General features: G+C 35.9%; 1 protein-coding gene across 1 annotated transcript; it reads right to left on the reverse strand.

Moving 5' to 3' along the window:
- Window positions 1–1,903: 1,903 nt before the first annotated feature.
- Window positions 1,904–21,499, reverse strand: LOC107734357 (14-3-3 protein gamma-1-like). The gene is made up of 2 exons (XM_016546291.1): window positions 21,301–21,499; window positions 1,904–4,493 (listed from the first exon to the last, which is right to left on the reverse strand). The coding sequence occupies exons 1-2, from the start codon at window positions 21,385–21,387 to the stop codon at window positions 3,837–3,839; spliced, it is 744 nt and encodes a 247-aa protein (XP_016401777.1). The 5' UTR covers window positions 21,388–21,499; the 3' UTR covers window positions 1,904–3,836.
- Window positions 21,500–22,839: the final 1,340 nt, after the last annotated feature.

A 22,839-nucleotide genomic window follows, 5' to 3' on the forward strand; every position in this document is an offset into this window, starting at 1 on the left:
TTTTAAATACGAATAATGGTTAATTAGAGTGAAGTGAATCGGTTGAATGATTCAATGACTCGGTCATCGTTTTTGAACGAATCATTGTTTTTGAATAAATCGGTTGTATTCAAAGGTGATTTACTCATAGTGTTTTACACTATCGTTATCGTCAATGTGTTTGGATTTGAACTACTATTACCCTAGTACTTCTGTAACATACGAAAAAAGATGATTAGTAATTTAGACAAAAATTATCATGGATTGAAATAGTGTTTATCCATATACCTTCCTGTTAGAAACTAATGGGTGAATCTCACAAAATCAAAAGAAAATAAACAAATAATTGCATAAAGAAAATGAAGTCTGTTTTCAAGCGTAAGCAGGGACACTCAGTAGTAGCTGATCATTAGCTGCAACTTTTTACTATTTATTTTATTCTTCAATCACTAATTACATTGAATAAAGTGTGCAAGGAATTGTTTCGTAAGTGCAAGGTCTATGCAAAAAGATTGGTCTTCCAGATCATATTATGATTAGTAATGGGGTTTGGACAAAAGTGATCAGGCATCCTCTTGCTACTGACAGGCTTTGCCAGACTCGCTGGCCTTGCGTCTTTTGTTTGTCATCATTGATCTCCCATTCTCTTTGCCTGATGGTATAATGTTCACACAAACTCATAAACCCCTCACTGAATCAATATTTGCTTGTGCTGTACGTGCCTTTGTCTGCCCTACTGACTTCGTCTTACTCAGGCAGATTGCCTACTTGACTTTGGACTGGAGTTTGTGGCTTATACTTGGTATACACAGCTATCCTGGAGCACAAGGGCACCATTTTATTAGTATTTGCCTATGAAATATTGGTAATTTTTTGCAGTATCAAGCTGTTATGTATTTATGTAAGTACTAATAATTTTTGCCATTCAGTGACATTCTCCCAAAAGCATTGAGTAAACGTCAAAGTTTTAAAAAGAATGCGTTTAATTAGTGTATCATTAGCATATTCGAACTGGTGTACCATCCATATTAATGTACAAAACGGAAAGGTTTTTCCTTTGCATTTTTGAAAAGTTTTGCATACAGATGACAACATGATCCGCATTCATACAAGTCCTCAAAAACGGCTAAAAACACTGTATTTTGCATGCCAGGCCAGTAGTTGGCAGTGTCACTTTGTAAAGAAACTAGCACATGCCTATAGACTGAACACGAAATACGCATGCGCGTCACTGTTTTCACTTATTCACATTTTTATAATTTCCACAGAGTTGCTAATGGTATTGTCTCCACAAAATATGCAATTTGAAACCCGTTTTCAATAGTTTGCATTTTCAGGCCTCCAAAATGCCATTGTCATGTAAATGAACGACCAAAACGCATAAAAAGTCAGTTTTTAGTTGAAAATTGCATCGTTTAAATGCTCTCTTTTATAGAGTCATAGCTTTCATTAGCACGCTTAATGAATATTAACATTTATGGTTGCAAAGGGGTGGAAAATTTCTAAAGTTTCCATAGTATGAAAAAAATACTATGGAAGTCAGTGGGGACCAGAAACTGTACGGTTACCCACATTCTTCAACATATCATCTTTTGTGTTCAGCAGATGAAAGAAATTCATACAGGTTTGGAAGAACTTGATGTTGAGTAATCATGACAGAATTTGTATTTTGGGGTAAACTATCCCTTTAAAGAATACCAGCTTCACCCGAATTAACTTTAAAATAAAGCAGATCTGTTGGCTCTAACTGTGTGGCAGATGCTAGCATTAAGCAAAGCATTAGCAGAGACAGCCTTCAGTCATCTAGGAGATGGCACGGGATGGCACCGAATGGGAGGGGAAACATGAGCTCAAACAATGTTGTTCACTATTATCTGACTACTAGTGCCATTGGACTTGCACTTATTAATAATAGTACATCATGTTTTCTCTGATGAGGTCAACAGGAAATGACTCAGTCACGTACAAGACAGCACTGAAATGGTGGTTAGAAGAGCACAGTCATGTTTTATTTTTTTAATTATCATTATTATTATCATTATGTTTCTTTTGTGCAACCGCTACTTGATTTACATTTAAGATACCATTAGACGAGGAAAAAGAAAGAAAACAGAAATCATAAGAATAGGTAATGTTCCAACAGAAACAGATTCTGAGGAGGAAAAAAACAAACACTGATATTACAGCAATATCTCACAGTAGAATTTGACCGAAGAAAGCACAGAAAAGGAATTTTAAGAACAACATTAATCGTTTCACAATATAATCATAATTTACTGTGACAAAAAACACCAGAAGTGGTGTTTTCTCTTTTTTTGTGTGTCTTTTCACTTCCTTTTTGTTTATTAAAAACCAAATACAAGAATCGCATGTCACTAGAGCAACATCCATAACAGATTAATTCATGGTAAACACACACTGTTTTGGTATAGCATACTTCAGCAAGGAAAAAATATATAAGGAAAAAAATCATAACAGATTGAAACAATCCAATAGAAAGTAATAAATAGAAAATAATCAGATTAAATTCTTGTCATTTCCTGTTCATATGAATACATAACATCTACAGTTTTTAAAGTTAATAAAGTCGAGCTATGGTATATAAATACATCACCAGCATGCACAATATTGTATTATCAAGAATATTGGAGCTGTAATCGTCCTACACTGAGAAACAGTATAATAGGCAAGTGCATTTTCATGAGAATAAAAACAAGAACCAAAGCAATTTTATGCCAGTGCACTGTCAAAAACTCAAAATAAATTAATTGAATAACAAAAAATAGTCTATGGTACCAGTAATATTAATTGAGTGTATCAAACCAAGTGATTAGGCATTGCTTTTCTGCTAAGCATTGGACATTTTAGTTTTTTCTTTCTTTTTGTAAAATTGTATTTCTCGCCTGTACCGTCATTTTTGTTTTGTTTTTTTATCGATAATGTTTAGAACTACTCTTCTGTGCTTTAAAATCAAATCTAATTTTTCTTGTACAATGTGGGTCAGGCTTGATGATTTTTTTAAACGGTGTCCATAATAATAATGATAACAATAACGATTAGAAAACGGTTTTAGCTTTGGATTGAAAAGGCAATACATGTACTAGGGAAGTCATAACTGTTATTTTTGAAAACCTAATCAACATTACTGTAATACAGTAGTTTTGTGTAGTTCCAAGGTGAGATGCATACTAACGATGTGTATCATCAATGGCACAGATAACCAGTTCGACGTAAACGACGTAAACATTAGTGGGTGCCATTCAGAATCCCTATGAATGTATATCAGACAAAAACACGACCGTTTACGTCCAGTGCAGCCTGTTTGCAAATACCTGCGAGGCGAGAACATTCAAGTTTTCACGTAAATATTTTTTTTGTCAGTTAAGCCCACCCTTGTCGCTTTAAAGTACTCTTTATTCACAATGTAAATGAATATAAGCAGCTCCACTTCGCATTTCACTACAATAACAGTACCTATACCAGTGGGTTTAGCGTAACCCTTCAGCCATTTAGAAACGACTGATGTACTGACAAGCTTCTTCCTCAAAGTGTCAAGTAAACGTCCCAGAAAGAGAGGTTTAATTTATTCTTTTTAAGCTGCTACTTAATTTTTTTTTTAGACATACCGTTCTTTATAACTAGCATATTTCTCTCAATTGTAATTTTGTGGATAATAAAGAAAACTGCGCTGCTTTGCAATCAGCAAACATGGCTGACACAGTTCCATCATGCCCCCTTTTGTGAATTTTTTCATGTAACTTATACTTGTTTTGTTTTTCTTTGTTGTGTGAGCACGCGTGTTTTATGTTACGGCTGAGAGGAAAAGGGTCTCAAAGATCTTCTCTTTTCTTCAATGTTTAATTGTTGCCTTCGCCTCCCTCGTCATCTTGTTGATCGCTCGTCCAGAGCGTCAAGTTATCTCGCAGGAGCTGCATGATGAGCGTGGAGTCTTTGTAGGAGTCCTCGTTCAGGGTGTCCAGTTCGGCGATAGCGTCGTCGAAAGCCGTCTTGGCCAGATGGCAGGCCTGTTCGGGTGCGTTCTGGATCTCGTAGTAGAAGACTGAGTAATTGAGCGCCAGGCCCAGGCGGATGGGGTGCGTAGGCTGCATGTGCTCTTTGCTGATCTCATGGGCCTCACTGTAAGACTTCTCAGAAGACTCCACCACCGTGGCTTTCTTTTCGCCTGTGGCCACCTCCGCCAGGTAACGGTAGTAGTCGCCCGTCATCTTCAGGTAGAAGACTTTGCTCTCGTGCTGGGTGTCGCTGCAGTTCTTGATCAGGAAGTTGTCGAGGAGGTTGAGCACGTCTTGGCACACGGTCTCCAGCTCCTTCTCGATTTTCTCACGGTAAGCGCGGACCATCTCGATTTTCTTCTCGTTGCCGTCGACGGAGGTCTTCTGCTCGATGCTGGAGATGACGCGCCAGGCGGAACGGCGCGCGCCCACCACGTTCTTGTAGGCCACAGAGAGCAGGTTCCTCTCCTCGTTGGAAAGGGCCTCGTTCAGCTCTGTTACCTAAGAGACAGGGAGGAGGTGGAGAGGTTACTTAATAGGGCTGGGTTTTGGCACAAATTTCACGATTTGATTCAAGTCTGATTCACAAGCTTGCGATTCGATTTCTGATTCCATTCGATCTGATTCAATATCAGTTATTTTGGATCTATATCAGGTACAGTAACATGCCAAATTTTCTCAAGGAAAAAAAAATCTCAACTAATGCTGTAAAATATACAGCAGTCAGTTTGTACTCAATTTCTATAATATTGGAGGTTAAAATTAACTGATTTGTATACAAACGCTTAAATTACACTCAATTAAGTTTTTATAAAAGAAAGTTTCATAATACATTATTATACATAATTATATATACTCCAATTCCTTTTTTGAAATATAAACATTTAAATGGTGGCTGTCATAAAAAATTGATAGATTTATTCAAACATAAATTAAACATTGAAGAACAGTAAAAATTATAATGAATATGTTATATGGTGCATATATTTAGCAAAATGGTCCACTCTACAGTTAATTTTTCTATCTGACTAACGAGCGTATGGTCACCGAATATGTTTTTTTCTGAGGTAAATGTGACGTTACATGACATTGTTTACAAGCTGTTATATTGACGTCTTTTTGCGGTTGAAACACCGATTGAGTGATTACATGAGACAGGAAACGGATTTTGGTAAGTTGTACTCTTTCTTTTAACATACCTTCAGATGTTCATTCATGTTTATTTCTAGCTGCAAACTGGACAGCGATCTGTCACTCCAAATTAAACAGCACCAAAATGGTATTTAGTGTTTGAATATTGTAATAAAATGGGCAGAATTTGAAATCTTTGTTAATTTCAGTAACAAAGCACAAAGCTTATTGTGATTTACTGGATGGGAGGCACGCTAGTATACAGGTGCATCTCAATAAATTAGAATGTCATGGAAAAGTTCATTTATTTCAGTAATTCAACTCAAATTGCGAAACTCGTGTATTAAATAAATTAAATGCACACAGACTGAAGTAGTTTAAGTCTTTGGTTCTTTTAATTCGTTCATTAAAGGATTAGTTCACTTCCAGAATAAAAATTCACTGATAGTTTACCCCTATGTCATCCAAGATGTTCATGTCTTTCTGTCTACGAAGAAATTAAGGTTTTTGAAGAAAACATTCCGGGATATAATGGACTTCAATGGTGGCCAACGGGTTGAAGGTCCAAATTGCAGTTTCAGTGCAGCTTCGAAGGGTTCAACACGATCCCAGCCGAGGAGTAAGGGTCTTATATAGCAAAACGATCAGCCATTTTCTAAAAAAAAAAAAATGTATATAATTTTTAACCACATATGCACGTCTTGCACTAGCTCGACTTCACGCATTATGTAATCACGTTGGAAAGGTCACGCGCGGTTAGCTCTTCGTCTGTGTACTCCGGTTCAGAAAGGTAGGGTTGGGCGAAAAACATCTCATTTTCTCCTCCAACTTCAAAATTGTCCGACATCATTGTTTTACCTTTTTTTGTAAAGGGCGTTTGACTTTCTTTGCACGTTCACTTTGTAAACACTGGGTCGGTGCTTCCGCCTCCGTTACACGTGACCTTTCCAACGTGATTACGTAATGCGTGAAGTCCATCTAGTGCAAGACAAGCATTTGTGGTTAAAAACTATACATTTTTATTTTAAGAAACTAACTTATGTCGTTTCTCTACATAAGACCCTTATTCCTCGGCTGGCATCGTGTCAAGCCCTTTGAAGCTGCACTGAAACTGCAATTTGGACCTTCAACCCGTTTGTCCCCATTGAAGTCCATTATATGGAGAAAAATCCTGGGATGTTTTCCTCAAAAACCTTAATTTCTTTGTGACTGAAGAAGGAAAGACATGAACATCTTGGATGACGTGGGTGTAATTAAATTTTCAGGAAATTTTTATTCTGAAAGTGAACTAATCCTTTAACTGAAAACAGGCCAGTGACCAGTGGTTCTCAATTCCAGTCCTCACGTACCACCGCTCTGCATATTTTGCATGTCTCTCTTATTTAAAGGGGTCATGAACTGCCTTTTTTATTATTTTGTACTGTTCTCTGAGGTCTACTTATAATGTTATCAACATTTTTACATCAAAAACATCATAATTTAGAAGTAATGGGCTATTTTCTGTCCTGTTTTGACCCCCTCATCTGAACGCTCTGTTTGAATAGGTGTGGCGGATTGTAGACTCGGAAGTAAATGCCCACTGCTGTGATTAACTAACAGTTTAGCAGTTTTTCCATAGATGGAAGCTGCTGTGATTTAGGTTAAAAACGCATCAATACTCGGTACATTTCAAACAATCTGTAATAACAATAGTGATCACGTAATAAAAAGTTACTCACACTATGTGGTGCGACATTACTGTTGGATCCAATATATTCAGCACAGCATCGTCTTTTAGTTTCAATCTTTCTGAAAATCCTGTGTTGAATTGTTCTTTCTTTGTAAAAGAATCCGCGGTAAAATGAAGTCAACAAAGGACCGAGTTCTTACTTACGCAGTCTGGAACTTCATTAAAAATAAAGTTCATCCACTCTTTCTTAATGTTGGGATCAGAAAGAAGGCGATGCAAAGACTGTGTTTGTCCACAGCTTGGCACTGAACAGCGTCTTGTTGTCTTCGGAGCATCTTTATCATTTGGTTTCTGTGTAGCCCTGCGTTTGCCTCTCTCATTATTTACACTACATGCGTGAATCGGTGGGCGGAGCTAAACAAGCAGTGATGTAGAAGCAGGCGTTGATGATCTTCTGCGGAGGCGGGGTTTAGCCACACTATTACGTCATAAAGCGGCACATTCAACAACTTGTCGTTTTGGCAGATTGGCATCAATATAAGCAGTTTTTAGACTAACAAGAAAGTTTTGAGTTCTGAAACTTACAGGATGTTATTATAGTACAATGAGCTTTTATATGTCACAATTTATATGAATTTTGATTTCTCAGTTCATGACCCCTTTAACACAGCTGATTCAGATAACCAGCTTGTTAGAAGAGAGCTCCATGCATAAACTGTGTTCCGATTGACAGGGTCCCTACACAGTGTTCTCAGTGCTCCCTACTCCTTGAGCGTTTACTTCACTTCAAACATTCATTCACGGATTTGCCCTATGCAACAGCCTGCAGCGTCACAGACGAAACTTACTAGAGAAGTGTGACATGATATACCTCTGTAAATATATACAATTTAAATTCACATCTCGCTCACTTTAATGCCCTTTGAATGGAACTACGCTCCCTTTGAACTGGAATCATGGTGGAATATCCGGTGATGTCCACTTCGCAGGGCACTTACGGTCGAATAAAACAAACGTCTAAAGAGATACATACAAAATGTGCAAAGCGGTGGTACGCGAGGACTGGAATTGAGAACCACTGGGCTAGACTAATCTATTCTTGGGATTTAAGAATCAATACGTTTTGTAAAATTGAGAAATTAACAAAAATCGAGAAATCAATATATATTTTTTTTTGCCCAGCCCTATTAATCATTCTTTAACATTTGAACAGGTTTCACAGTTAAAACGACCAACATTCCCAATGACATGGTCCCCATTCTAATGATGCTCTTTATGAATAAAATTATCTGTTTACACTACCTGTCAAAAGTTTGGAATAATTATGTTTTTGAAAAAAAGTCTAGGCTGCATTTATTTGATAAAAAAATGCAAATAAAACAGTAATATTGTGAAATATTATTACTATTTGAATATATTTTAAAATTTAACTTATAGCTGTGTCAATAAATTGCAAAATTGCAAAATTGCATAATCAAAGCTGAATTTTTAAGCATCATTGCTCCAGTCTTCAGTGTCACATGATCTTCAGAAATCATTCTGATATGCTGATTTGCTGCTCAAGAAACATTTCTGATTGTTATCAATGTTAAAAAAAACGAGTTTGGGGTAAGTAAGATTTAAAAGAAATTAATTAATTAATTAATTAATTAAACTAAAGCCATGCCTTTATTCAGCAACAATGCATTAAATTGATCAAAAGTGATAGTAAAGACATTTGTAATGTTACAAAAGATTTCTATTTCAAATAAAAGCTGAACTTTTGAACTTTCATTCATCAAAGAATGTAACACTGTTTTCACAAAAATATTAAGCAGCAAAAACATTTTCAACATTGATAACCAATGTTAATATTTGAGCACAAATAATAATTAATGATGACTGAGCACCAAATCAGAATACTAGAATGATTTCTGATGGATAGTTTGCCCTCACAAGAATAATTCACATTTTCAAAAATATTAAAATAGAAAAAAATATATATTTAAAATCGTAATTGATCAAATAAATGCAGCCTTGGTGAGCAGAAAAAATAATTAAATCTTAATTATTCCAAACTTTTGACTGGTAGTGTACATAGGCAGACACTTTTATCCAAAGCCACTTATATTGCATTTAAGGGATACATTTTTATCAGTTCATAGATTCCCTGGGACTCGAACCCATGACCTTGGTATCACTAGCCACATGTCAAAGCTTTTTTTTTTAGTTTTTAATATCTTTAGAATTACCATTCTCTAATTTGTCCAATACACTCCAGTTTAAAATGATAGTTTTCATTGGCATTAAATTGTGGTGCAGTGTAGTCTTTTTTTTAAATGAAATTATCTTGTTTTCTCTATCCTCTTGTACTTCATGAAAAGTAATGAAGGAAAACCTGCCGTACTGCAGTATGCATTTTGATGATGTCTGCTTAAAGAATTGCTTGCAAACCAAAAAAGCACACTAACTCGACATTTACAGCTTCATTTAGTGGCAGAGCTGTTTATGCAGCAGTAGGGTCACTCATAATACTTCTTCATTTGCATGGGGCACTAATGAAAACCGAAAAGGGGGATGATTGTCTTTATACACTAATCTGTGTGTTAACTTCAGCCTTATCTTATGTCCATTAAATTTGAATAAATGAACAGTTTAAGGACATGTCATTTAAGTACAGAATAAAAGGCATAGATGTGTTGTGAATGGTAGTTCACAGTGTCCTTTTGTGAGTCATTTGAGTGAACCGTTCAAGTAAGCTTCAATGTGGTGATTTGCCAAATGCCTATTTATGGACATGGCATCTTCATTGTTAGTTTTCACCAGCACATGTACCACATGTCCTAGTGTAGGCTGGAAGTGGTGTAGTAAATCTATTCATAGAAGACAGGCAGCGTTTCAAAATGAAAGATCCACTTGCTTTTGTTTAGAAACACATTGCAACCTGAATTACTGTGTGTTGTTTACAGTGACATAGTAAAAAGTGAGCCTACACATTGCTTACAAAAATTTGGCCGAATGAAAGCATCGCAGCACATCGTCGCAGAGATGCTTTGATTTTACAACCTGGCAGTGGCCGGATGAGCTGGTGCCTACAGATCTCTCTCTTCTACTACCTTTCAGATGCAATTTCCTGCATCTTTTGGAGAAGCTCCATGATTTACTGCATTTTTTGCTGTATCATTCGCTCTCTGCATCATCGTCAACCAAAATGCGCGCACAACCACATAGCATGCCGATGCATCATGCTCAAATTTAATACAGAGAATGGCTGATGATAACACGAGCACTCGTCAACAAAGCAGGTTTGATGTTGCTATTATTCCAAAACCCATTTAATTTGACCTAAAATATTTACTTGAAATACCCAGGGATTAAGTTATTATTTAAATAATTTAACAACACATGCTCACGGTTCTCTGATGTTGGCTAACCCTCTGGTGCTGTTCGGACATTTTTGACTGAAACATTTTACTTTTTTTTTTTTTTTTTTAGAATTTACTTTATCGGAATGGTACAAAACTTGACAGTTTTGGCACTTGCTATGTCAACACACACACACACACAGACACACAAATCATGGACATGATTCGAAAAGGTTAAATGGTCCTGAAAAAAAGTAGTCACACTTGTACTGTTCACAGTCAAGAATGACTGCATTGGAAATGAATGGGAAGTGAATTCCATCTAGTCAAAACTTTTGGCACCCAAACAAAACCGTAATGAAAGCTAATTTTTTTGAGATACCAATTTATATAAAATTTTAAAATAGTCCTTTTGTGTTTCATAATAATATACTTCTATAACTTTTTTTAGTTTAACTCTTTAACTTTTTTCACTTTAGTAATAATCTGTCAAGTGTCTTCTTTAAAAATAGACCAAACTTAAGCCTCCAACTTAAGTGCTCTAAAGCATTCAAGATTTATGACAGTTTAAGTTGGAAATTTCATTTTCAGGTCTATGCTCAAAAAGTGGTGAACAGGTAAAAAAAAGGATAATAACTATTCCATAAATATTATTTAGGACCTCAAAATCCCCTAAAAATACAAAATATTAATAAAAAAAACTTTCAACTATAATATAATACATTCATTTCTTTGAAAAAAAAATACATTGTCATGTTTGACCTCCATGTGAACAACACCAGAGGGTTAATGAACACATGACATGCAGGTAAACTCATGAAAGATTTAATCTTTTTTTAGTAAGATTTTTATTTTGATTGTAAAAATTTAAATAATTTTAAAATTAAAATATTTTTATGATTTAATTTAATTATTAGGTTTTCATCAACTCTCTGTTCCCTCACAAACCTCTGTCTGGGAAACCCTGAGTTAGCGGTTCAATGCAGACAAAACTGCATTTTAAAATGGACATCATTCTAAAAAGCAACACATTTGAAAAAGTTTTGTAGTAAATGCCACAATTGATTCATTTTAATTAACAATTGGGGTCTTCTTAAAAGAACTATAAAAGAACTAAAAGAACCATAGGTTGAGTATCAATTGAATTTGAGTGATTCTGATTCTTAATGATTCCCAGTTTCGATTCCAATAAGATATAAAAAACAAACATTTAATACCAAACATATTTATTCTGTCTTTCTTGCAAAACTTTCTGTTGCAGCTGAATACCATGAACAAAAATCAGCACACAGGTATCGATAAGCGGAATCGAAATGCACTTGTTTTATCGAATCCACGGTTCTTGGAAATTTGGAACTGGTTCTAAAATGAAACCGGTTCTCAATACCCAACCCTAACTATAATTACATTCTCTGATTCCTACATCCATCATATAAGCGACACAAATGTTTAAATCCACGTTTAGAATTCCGTTTTCTTAAATATGACCTCGCTCATAAACAAACAGACACACAATCGGTTTCCTGCATCAGACTCGGAACAATTTACAGAATTATGGATAAATTATTCCACAACCTCCTTCCTTCATCTCAAGCACAACAGCCATTTAAACACCCTGAGATTGAAGAAGTCAGTCGCTGACTCATTGTGTAACACATTTACTGGTATTGCAGACATAGTTTAGGTTGCGTAAAGTAGTTGTCTTATGTTACCATTTGCAAACTGCCTTTAACCTCTTCCACACATAACCTCCCATCCAGAAGTAAAGAGCAATCTTCAGTCTTCATAGAAACAAGGCAGTCGTCTTTGTTTGGACGCAGTCGACTATCTCTGCTGCTGCCGTGGCAACAGCAACGATGTCCATGCTTCTTGCGTGCGTGTATGTGTGAGATTGCGCGTGTGTGTGTGTGTGTGTGTGTTTGGGGATTGAGGTGTAGATGTGTGTATGTGATGCATGTGCGAGCTTGTGAGTGGATTTACATTTACGTTTAATCATTTAGCAGACGCTTTTATACAAAGCGACTTACAAATGAGGAATACAAAAAGCAACCAAGAGAGCAGCAGTATACAAGTGCTGTGACAAGTCTCAGTTAGTCTAGCACAGTACACATAGCAAGTTTTTTTTAAAAATAAATTAGAAAAAACTAATAGAATAGGTAAGTGCTATTATTGATTGGTCAGGTGCTGACGAAAAAGAGTGCTCCGATCAGGATTTTTAGAGCCGATCACCAATCGTCGATCACAGGAAGCAGTATCTGCCGATACGATCACCGATACCGATCTTTTTGAAGCCTTCTTTTTAACATGTAGAATTATTTATAGTGAAGCTCCAATCAGGGTTTTTACAGACATTCGTTCAGGGCCTGAATTTCATTTTTTGAAAATGGGGGGAATTCCCCTCTTAAGTGACTCTTGTGGGGGGATTTTTTTCAAAAATATGTAATTATCTCACCTAAATGTTTGATCATGCAGTGCATTTTTGTTTCTACAATGGGGCAATTGTTGCATAATAGCTTACACACAGCACAAGCCTGATTTCGTGAGCTCGAGGAGAGCGTGCGAGTGCTGAATGGTTTAAACACTGGCAAGACTTAAAAAGAAATGCAAATTATAAACTTTAGTGACGATGTGACACTGCCTCGATCGTGCAAGTGACAATACCTGTGTCAACTGTGTAGCTCGCTTCTAGTGCAGATGCGATGTGGTGAAAGAGAGATTCACTCCCGCTGTTTGTGAAATTACGTCTCACAGAAAGTTTTCAAATTACAAGTTATTTAATAAAGTAATATGAATTGTACCTCACCTTCAGCATTATAATTATTTTACCCGCGCTGGACAGAAACTGAGACGGTGCCGCTGCATGTCATAAACCTCTCACGGCAGGCGTGTTGTTATCTTGAGATCGGTTTATGAGATCAGCCCTTATAGAGACCGCTGATCAGACTTCCCAAAGCCATTATCGGCCGATAGAAATCGGTAGCCGATCAATAGGAGCACCCCTGAAAAAGATGTGTCTTTTGACGTTTTTTGAAAATGGCTGCTCGAATTGAGATAGGCAAGTCGTTCCACCAGCTGGCGTGAGAGTGATTTTGTGCCTCTTTGGGATGGCACCACGAGGCATCGTTCACTTGCAGAACGCAAGTTTCTAGAGGGCGCATTAGTCTGAACTAGTGAGTTTAGGTATATTGGAGAAGAGCCAGTAGTTGTCGTTCTTTGTCCTAGCACGTTCTTTGTTTTTTGTAGCGTTGTTCACAGTGATAGTGAACTTGCAACATATCTACACTGGAAGTGACCAACATGAGGACCAATCAGCTGTAAGCTTGATGCTTGACTTCAGGCATAGTAAAATGGATTAATTTCTTTATTTGTTAAGTTACCTACTTTTTCAATATATTGGTATAAAAACTGACTTCGAATTGTCTATTTTAAAATAGTAAAACATATGTGATTTAAAACCAAAAGGTTGTTTAATTAAGTAGGCAAGAGAGAAGATACGTCACAACTTCACTTTGAAGTAATGATTAAGTAACATCAATCAGTTCATGATATTTGTAAATAAAAGAACTTTATTTCAGACAAATAGGGAATATAGTGGGTGCAGTAACTGTGCTGCATGTCAGAAATATGAATATATAAGGCACACTGTAATGCAAAACAATTCAAATGGCACTTCCAGTGTAGAGAGTGTTGATTATAATGGTATCAATCAAATTTTGTTTCATCACTTATGTCTGGTAGCCTAATAATTTATCATGATAATTTGGGTCTAGAAAAACAAAACATTGTATATGGTTGAAATACAAATAAATCAAATTATCATATTTTCTTACTTGTCAATAGTATGTGCAGTACTACTACATAAAGGTCATCTGATAACATAAGCACAGAAATAAGCAAATTTCTGTAAAGTTTGCACATATGTTCATCAGTGGTTGGATGTGTAGAGTCGGGGTTTGATGAATGAAGACGGGCTGCACTTATGTCTTTTCTTCCTGGTGTAGCCCATTAACCTTTTCATTTCTCCCTCCTGTCCTGTCCTTTCCTCTTGTTGTTGTTCTTTTTTGCAGTGGACAACCACAATTACTAGTCACTGTGGTTGTATGGAAAAAAGCAACTTGGACATTATACTAAATTACACTTTTTGTGTTCTGCAGAAAAATAAATAAATGACACAGGTTTCAAACATGAGTCAGTATCTTACACGAGTCAGTAACACACAATGCTGTATGATTCATGATAAGTGTAATGGTTTTACTGGAAGGCAAATCTCAAACTACTTTTTTTAAATGTCAATTTCATAGTACTTTGTTGGTGTGCGGCCTAGGATATATAAATCGTACACAACCTATTCTAGCATAAGCATGGTAAAGCACTTGATTATTTGGCCTAATTAGATACAGATGCATTGAGCAGTATTGCACAACAGTGCAATGATACAGCTCTCATAAAGTGCTAATTCTGTCTGTGAGCCCTTTGTAGTCTCTGTAATCTCAGGGCACTTGCAGTTTGGGTTGCATCATAAGACTCCAATAAAGCCGCCAGCTATTGCAGCAGCGAATGTTTGTCGACTTTTAGCCCTAGCTGTAGATCACGACAAACACAAAAGGGTGAAGAAAGACAGAAGGACATGAGATGAGGCAGGAAGTAAGAAAAAAAAAAATAAAAAAATAATCACACAGGTTTCAAACACGAGTCAATATCTTACACGAGTCAGTAACACACAATGCTGTATGATTCATGATAAGTGTAATGGTTTTACTGGAAGGCAAATCTCAAACTACTTTTTTTAAATGTCAATTTCATAGTACTTTGTTGGTGTGCGGCCTAGGATATATAAATCGTACACAACCTATTCTAGCATTTGACTGACAAGGCACTATTGTAAGCCTGACTAGTGCTATGGTGTTATCATGAGCACAAAGAGGCTCTTTATTCCCTTCTACAACCCGACAGTCTTTTAAAGCAGCTCATAATTCATCTGCACATTTTAAACTTCATGTTAACATTTAGTAGATTCTCTGAAAACTATTTCAATCATGACAACTCTCGGAAAATTTAACATGGTGATGAATATGACAATGTTAATGTATTTGGTCTTGGCGGAATAGATCTGCTACGCTGCTGCTGCTGAATTGCTGCTGCTGTTGGTTATTGCTGTAGTTGTAGATTATTGCTGCTGCTGCAAGCAAGTACAGGAACTTGCTACTGCCAATGCATATGGCGATACGGTGCCGTGAGTATTTAAGACATGCTGCTGCTGCACAAATAGCATATAAAATAACCCGTAGCACTACAGTTAATTCGAAGATATAATCTAAATATATATTTTTAATCATAACCAGTTATAATTAGTCATAAATATTTCCCTTTTGAGCTGAAAAACCCTACAAGTTAAAGTCAAATATGCTAGCACATCTCAAATCAGTTTCTATTTAGTGAACAGGGAGTAGAAACAAAGCTTTGATTTTGATTGTTGTATTGTACAAAACAAGTTTTGGGTGTTAAGTTAGGAATTGAATTTGAGGCTGTGTTGAAATAATCATTATGAATTATTCTAATTCATATAGGTAAGCGAAAATGCCAAGTCGACCCATTGCCAAGCCCGTCTAAGTCTCTTTCAGGTGCTATTAATGTGCTATTTTCTTTGTAGCTAATAGGCATACTGGTATTTTTGTGTAAGAAATACGTTTCAATAATTGATTTTATGTCAGCAATTAATTCTGAGAACATAAAAGTGCAGTGCACTGCATCCTGCAATACTTCAGTTTGATGAAATCATGGCTATAATTATGACTATTGCTTCAAATCAAAGGTAGCTGTAAAAATGCACAGAAATGAAGTACCCATAGACTGAAGTATTTCTATGGTGAGAGTAGAGCAGGAAGAAGAATGGATGGATGAGTTAAGGAGTGGAGGATGTTATAAGGGTGGAAGAAGGGGATTCTTGCTTAAAGTAGCTCATTGTTATATAACCATCAAGTGATTGCAGATGTTTTTTTCAAAAAATGTTTTTGCAGCTGCTGCAGGCTTCTAAAAATAAAATGCATAAAAACTTTATGACCATATTGTTATGAAAAAAACATGAGTTACTGTCTTAAAGCCATGGTAATGCTGATGAAAGACAGTGGATGGAGGTGGATGTGGGTTCAACGCTGCGCATGCATGATGGATAATTCAGAGCATAAGCACAAAAATGTCACAATCGTTTAAAAATACAACGCCTCTAAAATGACTTTCCTTTTTTATGCAAATCCCTGTTTTTCAAACTAACTCCATTCTGGTCCGTAACGGTCCACTTGTAAATATTTAAATGGGAGAAATGGGACCCCTCAATATGACTGCTGTAGTCCTGCATTACAGTTACCTGAGCCAATCGCAACACCGCTGTATGAATAAAAGTCCTGTTTACAGTTGGAAAAGACAGTCTGTTTTGGTTACTGAAGAACAGGGATTTCCAAAGGGGGTTTGTGAGTTCATAAAAATCTAATAATTATATATCCAATGTAAAAAGCTGCTGCAGGCTTCTAAAAATAAAATGCATAAAAACTTTATGACCATATTGTTATGAAAAAAACATGAGTTACTGTCTTAAAGCCATGGTAATGCTGATGAAAGACAGTGGATGGAGGTGGATGTGGGTTCATCGCTGCGCATGCATGATGGATAATTCAGAGCATAAGCACAAAAATGTCACAATCGTTTAAAAATACAACGCCTCTAAAATGACTTTCCTTTTTTTATGCAAATCCCTGTTTTTCAAACTAACTCCATTCTGGTCCGTAACGGTCCACTTGTAAATATTTAAATGGGAGAAATGGGACCCCTCAATATGACTGCTGTAGTCCTGCATTACAGTTACATGAGCCAATCGCAACACCGCTGTATGAATAAAAGTCCTGTTTACAGTTGGAAAAGACAGTCTGTTTTGGTTACTGAAGAACAGGGATTTCCAAAGGGGGTTTGTGAGTTCATAAAAATCTAATAATTATATATCCAATGTAAAATTAAAATAAATAAATGGGGCTGAGTGGTAATCATGATAAAGCTTAGTGTGATTATCAAATCAAAGGCTGCAATTTAATTAAATAACTAGTCTGATGTGCTGCGTGCTTCACTCTTAAACATTATTATAACTAATATAATATCTTTATTGTAATTATCAAATATAAATTTTTTATTTAACAGTACAACAGTAATTTACAACAGTAATATATATTTTCTGTATTTATTTGTACAATTAATTAAAACATAGTAACATAGTAATTATTACAAACAGAGAACCGTGAACATGCAAATAATTACGGTAGTTAAATTATTGAAATATTAACTTAAAATCTCAGGGGTTGCCCACAATTAAGAATTTTACATCTAAGGGGTTTGGCTGACAATTTTTTTGTAAAATATGCATGTGCATTAACAGGAGCAGCATGCATCCATGCATGCATACATAAATATTTTGCATGATTTGTGCTTAAGTAGGAGCTTTACTTACATGACTAAATATTTTGTAAAGGAATGCAAGCTGAATTTGCTTTATTAGCATTTTTCATATCAGTTTTGATTACGATTTAAAGTCACTTTGTACCACACACTTTCTCTCTCAACTACAATGATTTATGAAAGCAGAAAATTGTGCTGAATAAATGTAATTGGTCTAAGCTATGGTTAATCCAAGGGTTCAAAGCCTTAACTGTGACAGATTGGGCACAACAAGTCAGAACAAATGTACTATAATTAAACAACTTGAGTGTAAAACAGCAACAAACGAAAAAAAAAAAAAAAAACTCAATGCATGATTAGAAGTCTAAATTAAAACACACCTGACATATAAGTGAACAGTTTGTAAGAGTCAGAAGTTCAGAACACTATAGTCTGAGAGCTAGTAGCCATCAGCAGTGGAAGTAATTAAATAATAATTTGCATTACAAATTATTGTGTATTTTTCATTACATCTCAGTCTCATCATTAGCGAGGTATCTGACTTTTTATTCCAGGCCTTTATGGGCCTAGGCTGCCAACAGGCAGTGAGCATCGCTGCAGTGATGAGAGTTTCCTCCCATAGTGAGAAAAGACATGACTGAGCACACACCCCTGAGCTGCTGAGGGACCTTCCAGCTAGCTGAGCTTTCCGGTCAGCTGAGGAGTAAATCAATACATCCGTCCTCCAGTGTGTCTCAAAAAGAGACGATGTCGAGTAAGTTGCATGAATTCCTCTGCATGCATAAGCACACACTGGATGACACCAAATGCAAAAAGTTTAAGTCAGTCACTTCTGCTCATGTGTACTGTATGGAAGCTCGTTTCTGCCACTGAATAAATAAATAAAAAGGTAATTGCAACTTTTTATCTCACAGTTCTGACTTTTTTTTTTTCTCAGAAATACGAGATATGAACTTGCAATTGTGAGTTATAAAGTCAGAATTGCATGATAAAGTTGCAATTGCATGTTATAAGTCAGAATTGAAAGATATAAACTCACAATTCTGAGAAAAAAGTCAGAATTGCGAGATATAAAAGCCCATTTCCGCCACTGAATAAAAAAGAAAAAAATTATTATTTTTTTTTTTTTTTGCAATTGCGAGTTTACATTTTGCAATTGCAAGTTAAAAAGTCATAGTTGTGTAATATAAACTCGTAATTGAGAGAAAGAAGTCTTTATTTCTTTTTTAACTTTATTTCTCTCAATTGTGAGTTTATATCTCTCAATTCTGAGAAAAAAAGTCTGTTAGTATATTATAATGGGTATTATAATGTTAGTATAACATTATAATACCATGCAAATTTTTACTTTTTTTTTTTTTATTTAAAGAAGAAACCAATCCAGTGTATAGTTGACATTTGATAATCACTTTTAATCACATTTAATAATCACAATTACAATTTCAGGGGAATAATCAACACTTATGATTTTTGTCATAATCGTGCAGCCCTCCATACATGTGAGATCAAGTATGGACCTTATCTTATAAATATTTCAGATTTGCATTTGGGCAGAAGAAAGTGACTCTTGAGAGCCAACATGAATCCAGACGTGGGTTGGTAAATGCCATTAATGGCCGGTCAGAATTATTTATTAGTATAGCCCACATAAAAGCAAACAGTTTAGAAAGATGATGGAGATCTGGGGGAGCTAATCATTGTATAATATTTGAAATACACAGGAGTGGAACCAATTTGTCAAGCTCATTGTCTCCGAATGAAAATTGTTTAGTAGAAACCATTATATGAACCGCACTAATGGCAGACCGGTGTATCAGAGGCACTGTGCAATACACCTTAACATTTCCCCTCAGTAACTAATCTACCCAAAGCAGATGTCAATTAGATTATGACGGAGCATTTTTCAGTAATGGACAGCATCCAGACTTAGTGAGTATGGAAATGCACTTTCCTTTTTATTTAAATGGTTGCAAGGAGTTCATTAGCCCAAATCAAAACTTGACAAACCAATAGCCATATATTTTTTAATTCCTGTAGACAGCCTATGACTTAAATGTTATGAAATTACTCTCATATGCTGTTTCATAACTTTTTAGAAGTATGAAAATGGCATATTTAGTCCCTCTGTCAGATTACTTGCTCTAGTTAGTTTTTAATGTTTTTATCACATACTAATGTACAGGTTGTTCTTTTAAAACCTACATAAATGTTGCAGTTTGGTCTGGTTTTTCACACATTACATTTATGCGGACTAGGAGTGATGCTAAAAAATTTAATATATTTTATTTTATATGATAAAATTTAAAATGCAGATCCAATTATTTTAATTTTAAGTCTATTGCCCATTTAAAAATCTATTTATTTCCATTTTATGATTGAATTACTAACTGATTTCTTCATTTTCTTGTAAGTGTCAGTGTCACTCCTAGTTCTCCATATATTAAGTCAACTTAAAGAAAACCTACCAGGGCAGATGTTTTCACATTTCTTAAACGTTTTAATTTGATTATTTTACTTTAAGTGTGGTTTACAGAACATATCACAAACGATGTAGAGACTCCAACACATGAAATGGGTGTGTCAGATAAAGGAGACATGCATAACTTCCATGACAGGAGTCAGAAGATAACACTGAAATCTGATTTTTAAAACACTGGTTTTAAAAATCTGATGCAAACTACTGCCTCCTTGCATTATGGCCCTATCAACTTTCAATGCAAACCTACGCCCTTGATAGAGAGAGAGAGAGAGAGAGAGACGGGTTGGTGATTGGACCCTATTGGATGGAGGCTGATGGATCAGATGAAATGGTGCATTACGGGCACTGCACCTTGGCACGCGTTGCGACAAGCCTGGTGGGAGCGAAACTGCAAAGCCGCGTAAAACCACATGCGATCGCTTTGATTTGGACGCGAGTGGATGGACGCAGCTGTCAGCGCTGCGCGTTGCGCGTTGCTTCTGCACCGCATAGGAGTTATGTGTGAACCTGGCGTAACTGGTTCGGGTTGCCACGTTCTAGAAGACACAGAGAACAGCGTTGATTTTTTGTTTTTTTGTTGTTGCATTATTAACCAGCGTTATTATCCCTAATAATGCTTATAAATCACAAGCCGCTTTATTATGGCACTATTTCAGATTCCCGCACCGGAGAAGTCGGCTCTGAGTTGTCATAGACGCGTAGGCTACATCATTAATGTCAGTGGATTTTTAATGCAAACTCTTATAATTACGTGCATGTGCAATAATGAAGTGTCATTTTGTGGTTATGTTGTCCAGTTCGTACGGATCTCGGAAAGGCACCGCCCAAAGATCCGCTGCCAGTTTCCAGTTCACCACGAGAAACCTGGATTCACATTCAACGCTACATTTTACTCCAGTTTATGAATGACGGACAGTGACACATAATATTCCGAAATAAGCTTCGTCATCATTTAGCAGGACTGTGCACCTGTCAGTCGATACGGATCAACTTATATGGGCCTTTAAAACGAAGAACGAGCACTCTAATCGATTCGATATGAGAGCTGGCTGATCTTTAAAAAGATTCGATCGCGAAAATGAGCGGAATGTCCAGTGGCAATGCGACAAGACCCATGCATTCTTTTATATCACTAGAATTTCGCACGCAATTATGAAACCAATAACGTGATGTTAACTATCCGAATAGCTAAATCATACATGCATTTGTGCGTGTGCATAATAATAAAGCAAAAGTTGCACTTACCGATTTCATGGCAGCAGCCATATCGTCATACCTCTCAGCCTGCTCGGCCAGTCTGGCTTTCTGAACCAGCTGCTCGCGGTCGACCATGTTTAAGCAGCGGTTAATGCAGGAGCTCTGTAAGGGTGATCGAGGTGTATTTGGTGAACATGCAGTGGGACGCGCGCGCGAGCTCGTCTGGCCGCTGCAGCTGCTCTCTGCTGTCTGCGCGTGCCCATGCAAGACGCCCCTCCCCTCCCGTACACTTTCACTGGATAGCGTCAACAGCGTGGTGACGTAATAATCATAAAAAAAGACTTGCCGAATCATCCCCTAAATAACTACTCGCATAATTTAAAGGGGTCATATGATGCGATTTAAATTTTTCCTTTCTTTTTGGAGTGTTACAAGCTCTTGGTGCATAAAGAAGATCTGTAAAGTTGCAAAGACTAAAGTCTCAAATCCAAAGAGATATTCTTTATAAAAATGTTCTTTTTAGCAACATCATATGACCCCTTTAATGCAAACAGCATACATTTAGTAAAAATGTGTCTTTTTAATTGGAATTTTAATATTTGACATTTCTTTTCATAAATGTATTTTACACTAGGTACAACTTAGGACCTTAATTATATAACCGTGATATTTAATCCCAGTGGCATTTAACCATACAATCATGCATTCTTTGTTAATAGGCTTTGATTTTGTTGGCAAGGCTTTTACTGTTTTTTAATATTTTCCATGTGATTGCACACTTTTCTCAGGTTTGGCCTATGAGTTTTTTTTTTCCTGTTTTCTGCTTCTGCTGAAAAAAAAGGACAACAAAAAGAATAATGCATAAATTAATGTTGCTGGTATTCACTGACATATCCAAGACTGTAATAATGCAAAAAAAAAATGTAATTCTGATTAGCACTTAGTAAATGGAAAATAATTGTTTTTGTGCTAGAATTTTATGTTCAGAATAATATAATTTCTTAGATTTTTTCCCCCCTTGGATGTTTGATTTTCCATGAAATCGTCCGACTTTTTGGTTCTTGTGTGAATCTATTGTGATATCCTACATGTTTGCTCTGTTAAAGTATCTTGTGATGTTTTTTAAGAGAACAATTTAAAAAAGACTAGAAAAGAATCATCGCGCTCAATAATTAAAGGGTTCTTTATTTGTTTATTTATTTATTTGCTTTATTTTTATTAGAATTTTTATATAGGTTATAAGAATATTGAGAATTATAGTGTTACCAGCTTGCTAGCCTTTGTAAGATAACCGGGTCTAGTTGTCACACAGTACATTTTACTCCAGTTAATACTTTTTTATGGTTGATTTATTTTTCAAAGTCATTTTCTGTATAGATACATACTGGACCTGCTTCTTGGCTACAGAAAAGCTACTGGAAAAAAAAGTCAAAATCCAGACTCCCATTATAACTAACTAGTAATATGTTAAATAGCAAAATAAATGTATTGCATATTCATTATTTTATCAAATTTGTTTTAAATGCATATAATTAAACCTTATTATTATATAGTATAATAGTATATATAGAGCACCTGCAGGAGGAA

Source organism: Sinocyclocheilus rhinocerous, unplaced genomic scaffold (assembly GCF_001515625.1).
Source record: "Sinocyclocheilus rhinocerous isolate Xijiao unplaced genomic scaffold, SAMN03320098_v1.1 scaffold370, whole genome shotgun sequence".
Taxonomy (NCBI): domain Eukaryota; kingdom Metazoa; phylum Chordata; class Actinopteri; order Cypriniformes; family Cyprinidae; genus Sinocyclocheilus; species Sinocyclocheilus rhinocerous.